Source organism: Hyla sarda, chromosome 13 (assembly GCF_029499605.1).
Source record: "Hyla sarda isolate aHylSar1 chromosome 13, aHylSar1.hap1, whole genome shotgun sequence".
Classification (NCBI taxonomy): domain Eukaryota; kingdom Metazoa; phylum Chordata; class Amphibia; order Anura; family Hylidae; genus Hyla; species Hyla sarda.
The window spans coordinates 14,051,843-14,069,124 of record NC_079201.1 but is presented as its reverse complement, the minus strand read 5'-3'; the positions used below and the strand labels follow the sequence as shown (position 1 = coordinate 14,069,124).

At 49.1% G+C, this 17,282-nt stretch overlaps 1 protein-coding gene across 1 annotated transcript in view; it reads left to right on the top strand.

Moving 5' to 3' along the window:
- Window positions 1-8,529: 8,529 nt before the first annotated feature.
- LOC130297672 (uncharacterized) overlaps window positions 8,530-17,282 on the top strand; it is a 73,688-nt gene continuing 64,935 nt past the window's right edge. The window contains 1 exon segment of the mRNA XM_056550385.1: window positions 8,530-8,714. Coding sequence (XP_056406360.1) covers window positions 8,705-8,714 — 10 coding nt within the window. The 5' untranslated portion in view covers window positions 8,530-8,704.

The following is a 17,282-nucleotide window of genomic DNA, read 5'->3' as shown; positions in this document are numbered from 1 at the left end:
CTCAGTGCTTGACTCGGACACGCCCCTTCCTGAGCAGTGGATGTCAGAATAAGTAAGCAGCAGAACAGAGGGATTTGTGAGCCAAATACATAAACGAGACAGATAAAAAAAAAAATTTAAGAATCTGCATGACCTAGCGAGTAACATATAGAAGCACTTTTTTTTTCTGTGGTATGATAGGTACATTTTTGTTACGCTGAGCGCTCCGGGTCCCCGCTCCTCCCCGGAGCGCTCGCTACACTCTCGCTCCCGCAGCGCCCCGGTCAGATCCACTGACCGGGTGCGCTGCGATACCGCCTCCAGCCGGGATGCGATTCGCGATGCGGGTGGCGCCCGCTCGCGATGCGCACCCCGGCTCCCGTACCTGACTCGCTCTCCGTCGGTCCTGTCCCGGCGCACGCGGCCCCGCTCCCTAGGGCACGCGCGCGCCGGGTCTCTGCGATTTAAAGGGCCACTGCGCCGCTGATTGGCGCAGTGGTTCTAATCAGTGTGTTCACCTGTGCACTCCCTATGTATACCTCACTTCCCCTGCACTCCCTCGCCGGATCTTGTTGCCATTGTGCCAGTGAAAGCGTTTCCTTGTGTGTTCCTAGCCTGTGTTCCAGACCTCCTGCCGTTGCCCCTGACTACGATCCTTGCTGCCTGCCCCGACCTTCTGCTACGTCCGACCTTGCTTCTGTCTACTCCCTTGTACCGCGCCTATCTTCAGCAGTCAGAGAGGTTGAGCCGTTGCTAGTGGATACGACCTGGTCACTACCGCCGCAGCAAGACCATCCCGCTTTGCGGCGGGCTCTGGTGAAAACCAGTAGTGACTTAGAACCGGTCCACTAGCACGGTCCACGCCAATCCCTCTCTGGCACAGAGGATCCACCTCCTGCCAGCCGGCACCGTGACAGTAGATCCGGCCATGGATCCCGCTGAAGTTCCTCTGCCAGTTGTCGCCGACCTCACCACGGTGGTCGGCCAGCAGTCACAACAGATAGCGCAACAAGGCCAACAGCTGTCTCAACTGACCGTGATGCTACAGCAGCTACTACCTCAGCTTCAGCAATCATCTCCTCCGCCAGCTCCTGCACCTCCTCCGCAGTGAGTGGCCGCCTCAGGCCTACGACTATCCTTGCCGGATAAATTTGATGGGGACTCTAAGTTTTGCCGTGGCTTTCTTTCACAATGTTCCCTGCACTTGGAGATGATGTCGGACCAGTTTCCTACTGAAAGGTCTAAGGTGGCTTTCGTAGTCAGCCTTCTGTCTGGGAAAGCTCTGTCATGGGCCACACCGCTCTGGGACCGCAATGACCCCGTCACTGCCTCTGTACACTCCTTCTTCTCGGAAATCCGAAGTGTCTTTGAGGAACCTGCCCGAGCCTCTTCTGCTGAGACTGCCCTGCTGAACCTGGTCCAGGGTAATTCTTCCGTTGGCGAGTACGCCGTGCAATTCCGTACTCTTGCTTCAGAACTTTAAAAAAGGCCTATCCAGCAACATTAAAGATGTTCTGGCCGCACGAGAAATTCCTGCTAACCTACATGAACTCATTTATCTAGCCACTCGCATTGACATGCGTTTTTCCGAAAGGCGTCAGGAGCTCCGCCAGGATATGGACTTTGTTCGCACGAGGCGTTTTTTCTCCCCGGCTCCTCTCTCCTCTGGTCCTCTGCAATCCGTTCCTGTGCCTCCCGCCGTGGAGGCTATGCAAGTTGACCGGTCTCGCCTGACACCTCAAGAGAGGACACGACGCCGCATGGAGAATCTCTGCCTGTACTGTGCCGGTACCGAACACTTCCTGAAGGATTGTCCTATCCGTCCTCCCCGCCTGGAAAGACGTACGCTGACTCCGCACAAAGGTGAAACAGTCCTTGATGTCAACTCTGCTTCTCCACGTCTTACTGTGCCTGTGCGGATATCTGCCTCTACCTTCTCCTTCTCCACTAAGGCCTTTTTGGATTCCGGATCTGCAGGAAACTTTATTTTGGCCTCTCTCATCAACAGGTTCAACATCCCAGTGACCAGTCTCGCCAGACCTCTTTACATCAATTGCGTTAACAATGAAAGATTGGACTGTGCCGTGCGTTACCGCACGGAACCCCTCCTAATGTGCATCGGACCTCATCACGAAAGAATTGAGTTTTTGGTCCTCTCCAATTGCACTTCCGAAATTCTCCTTGGACTACCCTGGCTTCAACACCATTCCCCAACCCTGGATTGGTCCACAGGGGAGATCAAGAGTTGGGGTACCTCTTGTTTCAAGGACTGCCTTAAACCGGTTACCAGTACTCCCTGCCGTGATCCTGTGGTTCCCCCTGTAACCGGTCTCCCTAAGGTCTATATGGACTTTGCTGATGTGTTTTGCAAAAAACAAGCTGAGACCCTTCCTCCTCACAGGCCTTATGACTGTCCTATTGACCTCCTCCCGGGCACTACTCCACCCCGGGGCAGAATTTATCCTCTGTCCGCCCCAGAGACTCTTGCTATGTCTGAGTACATCCAGGAAAATTTAAAAAAGGGCTTTATCCGCAAATCCTCCTCTCCTGCCGGAGCCGGATTTTTCTTTGTGTCCAAAAAAGATGGCTCCCTACGCCCTTGCATTGACTACCGCGGTCTTAACAAAATCACGGTAAAGAACCGCTACCCTCTACCTCTTATCTCTGAACTCTTTGATCGCCTCCAAGGTGCCCACATCTTTACCAAACTGGACTTAAGAGGTGCTTATAATCTCATCCGCATCAGAGAGGGGGATGAATGGAAAACGGCATTTAACACTAGAGATGGACACTTTGAGTATCTGGTCATGCCCTTTGGCCTGTGCAACGCCCCTGCCGTCTTCCAAGACTTTGTTAATGAAATTTTTCGTGATCTCTTATATTCCTGTGTTGTTGTGTATCTGGACGATATCCTGATTTTTTCTGCCAACCTAGAAGAACACCGCCAGCATGTCCGCATGGTTCTTCAGAGACTTCGTGACAATCAACTTTATGCCAAGATGGAGAAATGTCTGTTTGAATGTCAATCTCTTCCTTTCCTAGGATACTTGGTCTCTGGCCAGGGACTACAAATGGATCCAGACAAACTCTCTGCCGTCTTAGATTGGCCACGCCCCTCCGGACTCCGTGCTATCCAACGTTTTTTGGGGTTCGCCAATTATTACAGACAATTTATTCCACATTTTTCCACCATTGTGGCTCCTATCGTGGCTTTAACCAAAAAGAATGCCAATCCTAAGTCATGGCCTCCTCAAGCGGAAGACGCCTTTAAACAGCTCAAGTCTGCCTTTTCTTCTGCTCCCGTGCTCTCCAGACCTGACCCATCTAAACCCTTCCTATTGGAGGTTGATGCCTCCTCAGTGGGAGCTGGAGCGGTCCTTCTACAAAAAAATTCTTCCGGGCATGCTGTTACTTGTGGGTTTTTTTCTAGGACCTTCTCTCCGGCGGAGAGGAACTACTCCATCGGGGATCGAGAGCTACTAGCCATTAAATTAGCACTTGAGGAATGGAGGCATCTGCTGGAGGGATCAAGATTTCCAGTTATTATTTACACCGACCACAAGAACCTCTCCTACCTCCAGTCTGCCCAACGGCTGAATCCTCGCCAGGCCAGGTGGTCTCTGTTCTTTGCCCGATTTAATTTTGAAATTCACTTTCGGCCTGCCGATAAGAACATCAGGGCCGATGCTCTCTCTCGTTCCTCGGATGCCTCGGAAGTAGAGCTCTCTTCGCAACACATCATTCCTCCTGACTGCCTGATCTCCACTTCTCCAGCCTCCATCAGGCAAACTCCTCCAGGGAAGACCTTCGTCACTCCACGCCAACGCCTCGGAATCCTCAAATGGGGTCACTCCTCCCATCTCGCAGGCCATGCGGGCATCAAGAAATCCGTGCAACTCATCTCTCGTTTCTATTGGTGGCCGACTCTGGAGACGGATGTTGTTGATTTTGTGCGGGCCTGCACTGTCTGTGCCCGGGATAAGACTCCTCGCCAGAAGCCCGCTGGTCTTCTTCATCCTCTGCCTGTTCCCGAACAACCTTGGTCTCTGATTGGTATGGACTTTATTACAGACTTACCCTCATCCCATGGCAACACTGTTGTTTGGGTGGTCGTTGATCGATTCTCCAAGATGGCACATTTCATCCCTCTTCCTGGTCTTCCTTCTGCGCCTCAGTTGGCAAAACAATTTTTTGTACACATTTTTCGTCTTCACGGGTTGCCCACGCAGATCGTCTCGGATAGAGGCGTCCAATTCGTGTCAAAATTCTGGAGGGCTCTCTGTAAACAACTCAAGATTAAATTAAACTTTTCTTCTGCTTATCATCCTCAATCCAATGGGCAAGTAGAAAGAATTAACCAGGTCCTGGGTGATTATTTACGGCATTTTGTTTCCTCCCGCCAGGATGACTGGGCAGATCTTCTACCATGGGCCGAATTCTCGTATAACTTCAGAGTTTCTGAATCTTCTTCCAAATCCCCATTTTTCGTGGTGTACGGCCGTCACCCTCTTCCCCCCCTCCCTACTCCCTTGCCCTCTGGTTTGCCCGCTGTGGATGAAATAACTCGTGATCTTTCCACCATATGGAAAGAGACCCAAAATTCTCTCTTACAGGCTTCATCACGCATGAAGAAGTTTGCTGATAAGAAAAGAAGAGCTCCCCCCATTTTTTCTCCCGGAGACAAGGTATGGCTCTCCGCTAAATATGTCCGCTTCCGTGTTCCCAGCTACAAATTGGGACCACGCTATCTTGGTCCTTTCAAAATTTTGTGCCAGATTAATCCTGTCTCTTATAAACTTCTTCTCCCTCCTTCTCTTCGTATTCCTAATGCCTTTCACGTTTCTCTTCTTAAACCACTCATCATCAACCGTTTCTCTCCTAAACTTATCTCTCCCACTCCTGTCTCCGGTTCTTCAGACATCTTTCCTGTAAAGGAGATACTGGCCTCCAAAAAGGTCAGAGGAAAAACCTTCTTTTTGGTTGACTGGGAGGGCTGTGGTCCTGAAGAGAGATCCTGGGAACCTGAGGACAATATCCTAGATAAAAGTCTGGTCCTCAGGTTCTCAGGCTCCAAGAAGAGGGGGAGACCCAAGGGGGGGGTACTGTTACGCCGAGCGCTCCGGGTCCCCGCTCCTCTCCGGAGCGCTCGCTACACTCTCGCTCCCGCAGCGCCCCAGTCAGATCCACTGACCGGGTGCGCTGCGATACCGCCTCCAGCCGGGATGCGATTCGCGATGCGGGTGGCGCCCGCTCGCGATGCGCACCCCGGCTCCCGTACCTGACTCGCTCTCCGTCGGTCCTGTCCCGGCGCGCGCGGCCCCGCTCCCTAGGGCGCGCGCGCGCCGGGTCTCTGCGATTTAAAGGGCCACTGCGCCGCTGATTGGCGCAGTGGTTCTAATCAGTGTGTTCACCTGTGCACTCCCTATGTATACCTCACTTCCCCTGCACTCCCTCGCCGGATCTTGTTGCCATTGTGCCAGTGAAAGTGTTTCCTTGTATGTTCCTAGCCTGTGTTCCAGACCTCCTGCCGTTGCCCCTGACTACGATCCTTGCTGCCTGCCCCGACCTTCTGCTACGTCCGACCTTGCTTCTGTCTACTCCCTTGTACCGCGCCTATCTTCAGCAGTCAGAGAGGTTGAGCCGTTGCTAGTGGATACGACCTGGTCACTACCGCCGCAGCAAGACCATCCCGCTTTGCGGCGGGCTCTGGTGAAAACCAGTAGTGACTTAGAACCGGTCCACTAGCACGGTCCACGCCAATCCCTCTCTGGCACAGAGGATCCACCTCCTGCCAGCCGGCATCGTGACAATTTTAAAGGGATACTCCGCTGTTCAGCATTTGGAACAAACTGTTCTAAACGCTGGAGCCAGCGCCGGGAGCTCGTGACATCGTAGCCCCGCCCCTCATGACATCACGCCCCGCCCCCTCAATGCAAGTCTATGGAAGGGGGCACCAGTTGATTTAAAAAAAAAAAAATATTCCACCGGAGTACCCCTTTAAGATATTCGATCAAATCAGACTCTTTCAAAATCCCATGGAACTATACCTAGTGGAATTGGAAGGGGTGTCCAAGTGGTTCTCTGTTTTGGACAGTCCCTACTCCTTAGAAGGGTTCCTTGACCACAAGTTGATCAAAAAGTGTCAAACTGCTGGGACCTTCAACATCCAGATGTCATTTTGGTGGAAACCTGTCAAAAATAGTTTTGTTTCCCGGCAGCACCACCACATGGAAATAAATCATTACACAGTTCCTATTCAAATCCATAAACTGCCTGTATAATGCAGGATAAGACACCTTGTAGAATGAGATACGCTCTTCGTAACCACAGACCTCTTTGGCAAGAGATGAAGATCCTAAAGAGAGGATCTCCCTCTAACTAAAAAAAACTGAATGTTTAGATTTTTTACTCTTTGCTACCTCCAATAGATGGCACTAGAGAGCAAGCTGTTGTCCTTCGGGAGAACTACTTTGCATACTATTTCCCCAATCAAGCATTGACTGGTCTACAAGACTCCCCTTCAAGGAGACACTCTGATCGCTGAGGACCCGCGCGATCTCCCTGCTACCCCGATGTTCGTTCAGAGCGCGGGTGCAGTGCCAGAGGCTCGTCACATTACAACCCCGCCCTGCTCATTACGTCACGGCCACGCCCCCTCAATGCAAGTCTATGGGAGGGGGCGTGACGGAGTCACGCCCCCTCCCATAGACTTGCATTGAGGGGCGTGGCCATGATGTCACGAGCGGGGCGTGGTCGTGACGTCACGAGCCTCCACTCTGCATCGCCAGTCATCCGGCAGGGAGCGAAGTTCGCTCCATGAACCGGATGGCGGGGCAGCGTAACCCCCGCAATCAGACATCTTATCCCCTATCCCCTATCTTATCCCCTATCAGACTCCATGAAATTTTGGTCAGCTATTATACAGTTGTTTCGGTAACATATTATTTCCCCTAAGGAGTCCGACTATTATATTACCGATGTCTGATCTTTGATGTCCCACATATAGCAGATTCAACAGTTCCCCCACATTTTGCAACTCATTGCTTTCTAATATCTTGGCATTTTTTCATAAATTGTAGCCTCAAAAGCTGCAATTATCTACCTGCAATTTAGTATTCCCAGCCTGGGCATGCTGGAAGTTGTAGTTTTGCAACAGTTGTAGTTTTGAACACATTCAACAGCAATATCATGGCATACTCTATTGGACGCCATTTATCTCCATACAAATGGTGTCCAGATTATCCTGTTGTCAGGGTTCTGATCCTTGCCCTGCTCCACTACATTCTTCTCATCAGACAGCAACACTGCTACTAACAAGCAGCTCCATTTTTCCTGGCTACCTGCATCCGGCACGGAGCGAAGTTTGCTCCGTGCACCGGATGTCTGGGGTGCTGCAGCCGAGATCACGGGGGTCGCTAGCGGTGGGGCCCCAGCGATCAGGGATAAGATGTCTGACAAAGACAGAAGCCTATGGCCAGACCTAACAGCTGAATCTATCAAGCCATGCTGGGAGTTTTCCATTAAAGGAGAAATTATTTAAATGAATTTCCTACTGCTTTTATTTTGGATACAAAGTGGCTCTGTTTCATACTTAAGAGGGTTTCCATACTGGTACTGTATGTCCATTTGCCTCTAATGTTTTTTTATGGAGAGGTCTTCATTCTCTTGGATTCCATACATATTCAAAAACAAAATAAGGCAAGACTCCATCCATCTCCATTCAAATGGTGTCCAGGGTTGTCAGGGTTCTTGGCCTCCCCCCACTTTACTACTTGCTTTTCAGCAGACCGCAGCACCTCAGTTGATATTAATAAGCAGCTCCTCATTTCCCTGGCTACCTACTAATTATCAGCCCTTCCCTGCTGGGCCCTGGTTATTAAAAGGGGTAATCCAGGATACGAAAAACACCATCCTTGTCCTCAGGTTGTGTGTGGTATTGCAGCTCAGTTCCATTAAAGTACATAGAGCCAAGTTATATTACCAGACACAACCTGAGGACAGGTACAATGCTGTTTTTGGAAGATATCAAATCTTTTTTTCTAATCCTGGATAACCACTTTAACTGCAGATTAGTCTTCCTCTGCACTTGTGTTCCTGTAGTTCCTGATTTTGATTCCATGTTGACCCAGGCCTGGCTGACATCCACTCTGGTTCCTGATCCTGGTCCTGACTCTGGTACTATGCTGGTATACGGTACTATGCTTTATGGTACCCGGATTTTACCCACTTTGACTCAAGCCAGACCCTTGGCTGTGTGTTTGACCAAGTCCCTGGATGTAACACTCACGTTTCAAAAGACAGGAACACCGGTGGAGGACTCGGATCTTACCAGAGAGCGGAGTCTAAGGTGCCGCTAGTTTTCACCAGAGCCCGCCGCAAAGGGGGATGGACTTGCTGCGGCAGGTGGCACTTTAACAAATCGACAGCACTTCAGTCCTGTCTCAACATATCCCAACTCGTGGTTGTCTGTCTATGTTTTTTTCGGAAGACAATACAAAAGGAAAGTGCTCCACCATGAAAGTGATGAAATCGTGACAGGACACAGTCATCTATCACCACACCTACTCCGAGACTAAGTTGGCAAGAAAGAAAAAAAAGCCCCACCTCTGCTCCTCTGCTTTATATTCCATCCAGCAGACAACAAAGCTATTACTGTCACTTTGTACTTCACCTGGTGGATGTGCTTCCCGCTGAGCGCAGGAGGAAGAAGACGATCTAGAGGAGAATGACACAAGGTGGGTCACATAGAAGACAAGGTTTATGTGATTTAGGTTGTGAATGGATGCGATCCCTGTGTGTACATATCGATGATGTGAGGTCTATGGGGAGGGGTGGCATGTACTCAGAGTTGTATTCTAGGAAGCATTGTCTAGTATACGAAGGTTTCCACTCATCCATGGTCGTTGGGACAGAGGTGGTGTAGGGTGAAGAGCCCTGGTACCTACGGGTGTCTACACTGTCCACTCAGGAAGCAACACTGATTGACAATCAATTTCACATGCTGTTGTGCAAATGGAACAGACAACAGGTGGAAATTATAGGCAATTACCAAGACACCCCCAATAAAAGAGTGGTTCTGCAGGTGGTGACCACAGAGCACTTCTCAGTTCCTATGCTTCCTGGCTGGTGTTTTAGTCACTTTTGAATGCTGGCGGTGCTTTCACTCTAGTGGTAGCATGAGATGGAGCCTACAACCCACACAAGTGGCTCAGGTAGTGCAGCTCATCCAGGATGGCACATCAATGCGAGCTGTGGCAAGAAGGTTTGCTGTGTCTGTCAACGTAGTGTCCAGAGCATGGAGGCGCTACCAGGAGACAGGCCAGTACATCAGGAGACGTGGAGGAGGCCATAGCAGGGAAACAACCCAGCAGCAGGACCGCTACTTCCGCCTTTGTGCAAGGAGGAGCAGGAGGAGTACTGCCAGAGCCCTGCAAAATGACCTCCAGCAGGCCACAAATGTGCATGTGTCCACTCAAACGGTCAGAAACAGACTCCATGAGGGTGGTAAGAGGGCTCGACGTCCACAGGTGGGGGTTGTGCTTACAGCACAACACCATGCAGGACATTTGACAGAGAATACCAAGGTTGGCAAATTAACCACTGGTGCCCTGTGCTCTTCACAGATGAAAGCAGGTTCACACTGAGCACATGTGACAGACATGACAGAGTCTGGAGACGCCGTGGAGAACGTTCTGCTGCCTGCAACATTCTCCAGCATGAGCGGTTTGGCGGTGGGTCAGTAATGGTGTGGGGTGGCATTTCTTTGGGGGGCCATACAGCCCTCCATGTGCTTGCCAGAGGTAACCTGACTGCCATTAGGTACCGAGATGAGATCCTCAGACCCCTTGTGAGACCATATGCTGGTGCGGTTGGCCCTGGGTCCCTCCTAATGCAAGACAATGCTAGACCTCATGTGGCTGGAGTGTGTCAGCAGTTCCTACAAGAGGAAGGCATTGATGCTATGGACTGGCCGCCCGTTCCCCAGACCTGAATCCGATTGAGCACATCTGGGACGTCTCGCTCCATCCACCACAGACTGTCCAGGAGTTGGCGGATGCTTTAGTCCAGGTCTGGGAGGACATCCCTCAGGAGACCATCCTCCACCTCATCAGGAGCATGCCCAGGCATTGTAGGGAGGTCATACGGGCACGTGGAGGCCACACACACTACTGAGCCTCATTGTGACTTGTATTAAGGACATTACATAAAGTTGGATCAGCCTGTAGTGGGGTTTTCCACTGTGATTTTGAGTGTGACTCCATATTCAGACCTCCATGGGTTCATACATTTGATTTCCATTGATAATTTATGTGGGATTTTGTTGTCAGCACATTCAACTATGTAAAGAGGAAAGTATTTCAAACGATTAGTTCATTCATTCAGATCTAGGATGTGTTATCTTAGTGTTCCCTTTATTTTTTTCAGCAGTGTAGTTTAGACACTTAGGGTATGTTTACACTATGTAATTCCCACGTAATTCCGTGAGTGGAATTCCGTGAGCGGAATTATGCGCTGTGAACATATACATCAGTGTGAATGGGTCTTCCGCAATACCTGTTCACACTGAGCAATTTCAGCGGCAAACAATTCCACCGCTGAAATTGTTCTGCGCAAAGAAGGAACATGTTCATTCTTTGCGCAGAAGTCCGCGAGCACTGCATAGCCATCAATGGTGACGGCGCAGTGCTGTGTGGTCCTACCGCCGAAGTATTTCGGCGGCGGCCGCCAGGATGGAATCTCCGCTCATAGAATTCTGCGAGCTGAGATTCAGTTAAAAAAACGTAGTGTAAACATACCCCTTGCATACGTACCCTTCCCCCCCCCCCCCCCCCCTCCCTTTGGACTTGATTCAGGTCTGGTGTGTGACAAGGCAATTTAGGACATAACATGCTTTGGATCTAAGCCATTCCATTGTAGCTCTGGTTATAGGTTTATGGTCCTTGTCCTGCTGAAAGATGAACCTCCGGCCCAGTTTCATGTCTTTTGCGGACTGCATCAGATTTTATTCTAGGATTGCCCTGTATTTGGCTCCATCCATCTTTTTATCATTTCTGAACAGTTTGGTGAGCTCCTTGGTCTTCATGCTGCTGTTTGTTCAGTACTGCTCTCTAACAAACTCTGAGGCCTGCACACAACAAATGTATTTGTACTGAGATTAAATTGCAGACAGGTGGCCCCTATTTACTAATGACTAGGCATGAAAGGCAATTGGTCGCACTTGACTTTTGTTAGGGGTTCCATAGCAAAGGAGCTGCATACATATGCACTCAATTTTTCAGATTTTTTATATTTTGTTCCACTTCCAAATGATGGACTACTTTGTGTTGCTCCATTACATAATATCCCAAAGAAAGGAAATCTAAGTGACACAGTTCTGGACTGGGTCTACTTAAAGCAGTACATTTCCATTAAAATCTTATAAAATTTGCATGGACATCTGTCAACGACTATATGGACTGTGTACCAGTTGCTATTGAAGAGTACATGCAACATTGTTGTAACATGACTAATATCCAATAAAAAGTCATGGAGTAGAAAATGATGATTATTAGTCGCTACTGAAGCGGTTGCGTCATGTTATGTGACTGTTGCTATGCCAGCCGTGGGATGACAAATCTCTTTGGTAGCAACAAGCAAGTGGTAGTAGCAACCTGTCAGTAACTCGCATTGTGGGAAATTCCATCACTTATTTTTGTCATATAGATTCATTATAAAATAATATCTTTAAAGGGGTACTCCGCCCCTGGCATCTTATCCCCTATCCAAAGGATAGGGGATAAGATGTTAGATCGCCGCGGTCCCGCTGCTGGGGATCCCGGGGATCGCCGCTGCGGCGAGTAGGCTCTGTGCGTAATGACGGGTGATACAGGGGCCGGAGCAGCGTGACGTCATGTCTCCGCCCCTCATGACATCACGGCCCGTCCCTGTAATGCAAGTCTATGGCCGGGGGCGTGACGACCGCCACGCCCCCTCCCATAGACTTGTATTGAAAGGTGCGGGCCGTGACGTCACGAGGGGCGGAGCCGTGACATAACGATGCTCCGGCCCGTGTATTGCCCGTCATTACGTGCAGAGCGATCTAGCTCTGCACAGTAATGATAGCGGGGTCCTCCACCAGCGATCCCCGGGGTCCCCAGCAGCGGGACCCCGGCGATCTGACATCTTATCCCCTATCCTTTGGATAGGGGATAAGATGTCTAGGGGCGGAGTACCCCTTTAAGAATCCATATTAAAGTTATCCCCTAAAAATGAATAAAACTTTTATTTTTAATGAATTGAGCCTAAATATCTATAAAAGAGTATATATATATAGAATATACCTAACTACATCTTCATTGGTCATCGGCAACTGAGAGACTTAAGTGCATCTGCAGTATGCACTTAGAATGCCTATTAATATTGTTTATTACCCCTGAGGACACCACGATGTGTGGTGAAACACGTGGGGGGGGGGGCAGTGTTCATGTTTTAATAATCAGCTGAACTCCTGTAAATAAGTATCCTGAATGCATATTGCAGGTGCACTTAGGACTCACAGATAGCAGGTGTCTATAGGCAATGGATATGTAGTTAGGTATATGCTATAACTATATACACACAGGGTCTTGCTGTTTGTTCGTTTAGTTGTTTTCATAATTTGCCTCAATTCATAAAAAGTTTAGTTGTATTCAGTTCTAGTGTGTAAAAAGCAGGTAATTTCTCTGGCGATGATTGTTATACCCTCCATACACACAATGTCTGTAACTGTTCCCTGTTGATACACGCCCCCTCCATTCATGTCTATGGGAGGGGGCGTGACATCCGTCACGCCCCCTCCCATAGACATGAATGGAGGGGGCGTGTCGTGACGTCACTAGGGGGGGCATGGTCGTGACGTCACGTCCCTGTCTCGGAGGCAGCGCCCGACGCAGAATGCTGGAGGCTGCACAGAGATCGCGGGGGTCCCCAGTGGCGGGAAAAGATGTACAAAGCCGGAATACTCCTTTAACACCCTTTGTCTATGGCAGTGTTTTCTAACCTTTTTCAGCTCAGGGCACACCTCCTGGTAACGATTTTACCGCAGGACACACCCTCTTATGCAGTTTACCACCTGTAGATAGTTCTCTCCCCAGATGTAGGGCTGCCCCATAGATAGTTTTCCCTCTACAGTGGTCCCTCAACATACGATTGTAATTCGTTCCAAATGAACCATCGTCAATTGAATCCATCATATGTTGAGGGATCCGTGCAATAATAATATAGAAATTATACTCGTGTCCGGACCGTCACCGCTTCCCTGGATCGTCGCAGTCATCACGTCCCTGGGGTGTCCCCGCCACTCCAGACTGTCACTACTGCCCTGGATCGTCACTTTCCATCGTCGTCATCACGTCGCTGCGCACGCTGCTCCTATTGGATGACGGGACGGCGTGCACGCCGACGTGATGACGAAGAAGAAGAGCGACGGCTATGCAGTGGAGCCTGAAGAGGACAGTCCGGAGCGGTGAGGACAGGTGAGTGACACTCACCAGAGCACATGGGGCACATTAAACGGCTATCCGGTGGCAGCTGAAGCAGTCTGCGCTGCCGGATAGCCATCTATGCGATGGCCCCGACATACAAAAGCAGCGTATGTTGATGCTGCCTTCAACATGCAATGGCTTCTGAGAGCCCATCGTATGTTGAAATTATCGTATGTCGGGGCCATCGTAGGTCGGGGGATCACTGTATACGTAGGACCATTTAGGTAATTTGCCCCTAACTGTAGAACCCCCCTGTAGGTAGGATCACCTTGTAGACAGCTTTCTCCCTGTAGATAGACACCCTCCCCTGTGGTTAGCTTGACTTCATCGTGCATGTCCCAGAGAAGGAGAAGCTTCCAGCCTCTAGTGACTGCAGGCAACATTACTAGAGGTCGGAAGCAGCTGGAGACCTTACAGCTTGGACATGCTAGGACCAAGCTACGGGTGATAAACCACAGGGGCCCTAGCATGTCCTGCCGCCATCTTCCCCACCAGACTGCTGAGGCACACCTGGCGGGTTCTTACTGTACTCTGGTTAGGAACACCTGGTCTATAGTCGAAGAAGGTCTACAAAGAGATGTCATCATAACCATACATATGGCTCCAGATTGGTGTAATAAAAATATAGGGGGAGATTTATCAAAACCCGTTCAGAGGAAAAGTTGCCCAGTTGCCCATAGCAACCAATCAGCTCGCTTCTTTTATTTTTTACAAAACCTCTGCAAAATGAAAGAAGCGATCTGATTGGTTGCTATGGGCAACTGGACAACTTTTCCTCTGGACAGGTTTTGATAAATCTCCCCCTATATAATGTTAGATGGATACCCATAAAGATGTCTGTTTATATGACTTTTTTGCATAGAAGATAACAGTCTGGATCCCTGTCTTAAAAAAATGGGAACCCAGGACAGTGCATCTTTTAGTAGGAAGTGCATGGGATATAGTATTAAAATATACTGTATATAACTTAGACCATGATTCTAATTAATGCTTAGTGAGTAAGGAGATCGCATGTTTATCCAACAAGAAGTAATCGGGTTAGAAGAGGTTAGAAAAACATGGCTTCTAACCCTGAGAAGAAAGTATTTCCTATTCTGCATATAAGCCACTTCTTTCAGTGTTAATGTAAAAATAATATAGTGCTGGGCCCTGTCAAAAATAGAAAAATAAATAAGCTATACTTACCTATCCCCAGTCCCCTATTTCGCTCTGTTCAAACCCCCCGATCTTCTGTCTTCCTCCTGCTTCTGCACTTGTTGCAGGACCTTCCGATGATAGGCTGAGCTGCAGGTCCTGTACCAAGTGCTTGTCTCAAAAGCAGGAAGAAGACAGAAGATTGCTGCACCAGACTGAGACAAATGGGAGCTGCAGGGGAACGGGGCTAGGTAAGTATGTTTTTTCTTTTCTTGGGCCCAGCACTATAAATAACCCATTGACCCCTATCACATAACTCCATTAATGCGTGAATCCAATGTTGGTCAAGTGGCAGGATACTTGATTAAATTTCCGAGAACTTCGTAGCCAGAGACTTTTCCGATGCTAAAAAGATCAGAATAAAGATTTGCCAGAAGATCCATGCAAGTCTCAGTAGCGGGCAAGTCTCAGGCTACAAAGTTGCCTGGAGATTTAAACACACATCTTAGCTATGCTTTAAAGGGGTACTCCGGTCCTAGACATTTTATCCACTATCCAAAGGATAGTAAATAAGATGTCTGATCGTGTAGGGGTTCTGACTGCTGGGAACCCTGCGATCTCCAGCCCGGCGCCCCGGCATCTAGAATGTCAGCTGTGCTAGGCTTCGGAGCAGCCGTAGTCATCACACCCCCTCCATTCATGTATTTGGAAGAGAAGGAGATACAGCATTTGCGTATCTCTGTATCTACCATAGAACTATATAGAGGAGGTGTGACGGGCACAACTTATGGCTATGGTCGCCAGCAGTCCGTTTATACCCTGGTAATCCGTTTATTTACAGATTATCGGGGTGCTGGGCAGTATATTGCAAGACTGCGACAGTTCCAGCGGCCGGGCCTACTGCAATCAGACACTTGTCCCCTATCCTGGGATAAGATATCAAGGAGCATATATATATATATTTCCTCTGTAAAAATGTAATAGATTGTGGGGTGAGCGCCATAGTTCGCCTAGGTAGAAATATTAATATTACACTATTTTATCAGGTTTTTCAAGCCTATGGAATTCTGCAAAGTTTTCTGTTTCCTTCCTTGCAGACATAAGACTCAAACAAGTGACTCAGCGATGATCTCATCCCGTAATTAATCCAGTAATTCTCAGCTTTACAGATGGTTTCACCGCGTTCTCTGTCGCAATAAGCCACTTTCTACCTTATCACTGTAGGTCACAATGTAATCCAACATGGCAAAATCTCTCCAATCTGCAGATAAAGGGATCCGCTGCCACCATAAAAGAAAAATGACCCTGCTTCCTACCACACAGAGACTTTGCTTATGATTCCTTCCCATTGGTCACCATACCGGTGCATTGGCAGACACATGACTAGTACCCTCTGTCATCATACTAGCTGGGTACGTGTTTATACATGCTCCCTGTTAAACAACATTTATTAGTTGACGATACCAGTCGTTTCAAAAGAATTTTAATGATGACAAGGTAATTTAAAGGGGTACTCCGCTGCCCCAGCCATAGCTGGTTTGTTTCCCAGCAGTACACACACAGGGATTTTCTTTCCCATAATTGTCTGGCCAATGACAGCAATACATACACGCAACATAGAATTTTAAGATGACAAAGGTGATTTAAAGGGGTACTCCGCTGCCCCAACCTTCTGAACATTAGGTTCAGAAGGCTAGGAGCAGGGACCGCAGTCGTGACATCACAGCCACGCCCCCTTGTGAAGTCACGCCCCCTCCCATAGACATCAATGGAGGGGTGTGGACGTGACGTCACAAAGGGGCGTGGCCACTATGTTGCAACTGCGGCCCCTGCTCCAAGTCTTCTGAACCAGATGTCCAGAAGGCTGGGGCACAGGAGTACCCCTTTAATGGCTCTCACTACTGCAACCGAGCCATGGTGCACAGCTATTCCTCATTCTCTACATTTCAAAGGACAAGACCATAGCTGGTTTGTTTATAAGCAGTACACACACAGGGATTTTCTTTCCCTTAATTGCCTGGCCAATGACAGCACAGCATATACATGCAGCATAGAATTTTAATGATGACAAGGTGATTTAAAGGGGTACTCCACTGCCACTGAACATAAGGTTCAGAAGGCTTGGAGCAGGGGCTGCGGTTGTGATGTCACAGCCACGCCCCCTCGTGAAGTCATGCCATGCTCCCTTCATTGATGTCTATGGGAGGGGGCGTGACATCAATGGAAGGGTGTAGACATGACATCAACGAGGGGGCGTGGCTGCTATGTCGTGACTGAGGCCCCTGCTCCAAGTCTTCTGAACCAGATATCCTGAAGGGTAGGTCACAGGAGTACCCTCAAATGGCTCTCACTGCTGCTACCGGGCCATGGCACACAGCTATTCCTCATTCTCTACATTTCAAAGGACAAGACCATAGCTGGTTTGTTTCCCAGCAGTACACACACAGGGATTTTCTTTCCCTTAATTGTCTGGGCAATGACAGCACAGCATACACACGCAACATAGCACTGCTATAGCATGACCTGGTGCTCATGAAAGTGCACAGAGAGAAGAGGCTGGAACTGGGTTGGAGCATGATTTACAGTACACTATAAATGGCATGTGGGAGGGGTGCACTGGCTTTGTAAGGTACTATTTAAGCAGAAATCTAGAAATAACAGCTCAGC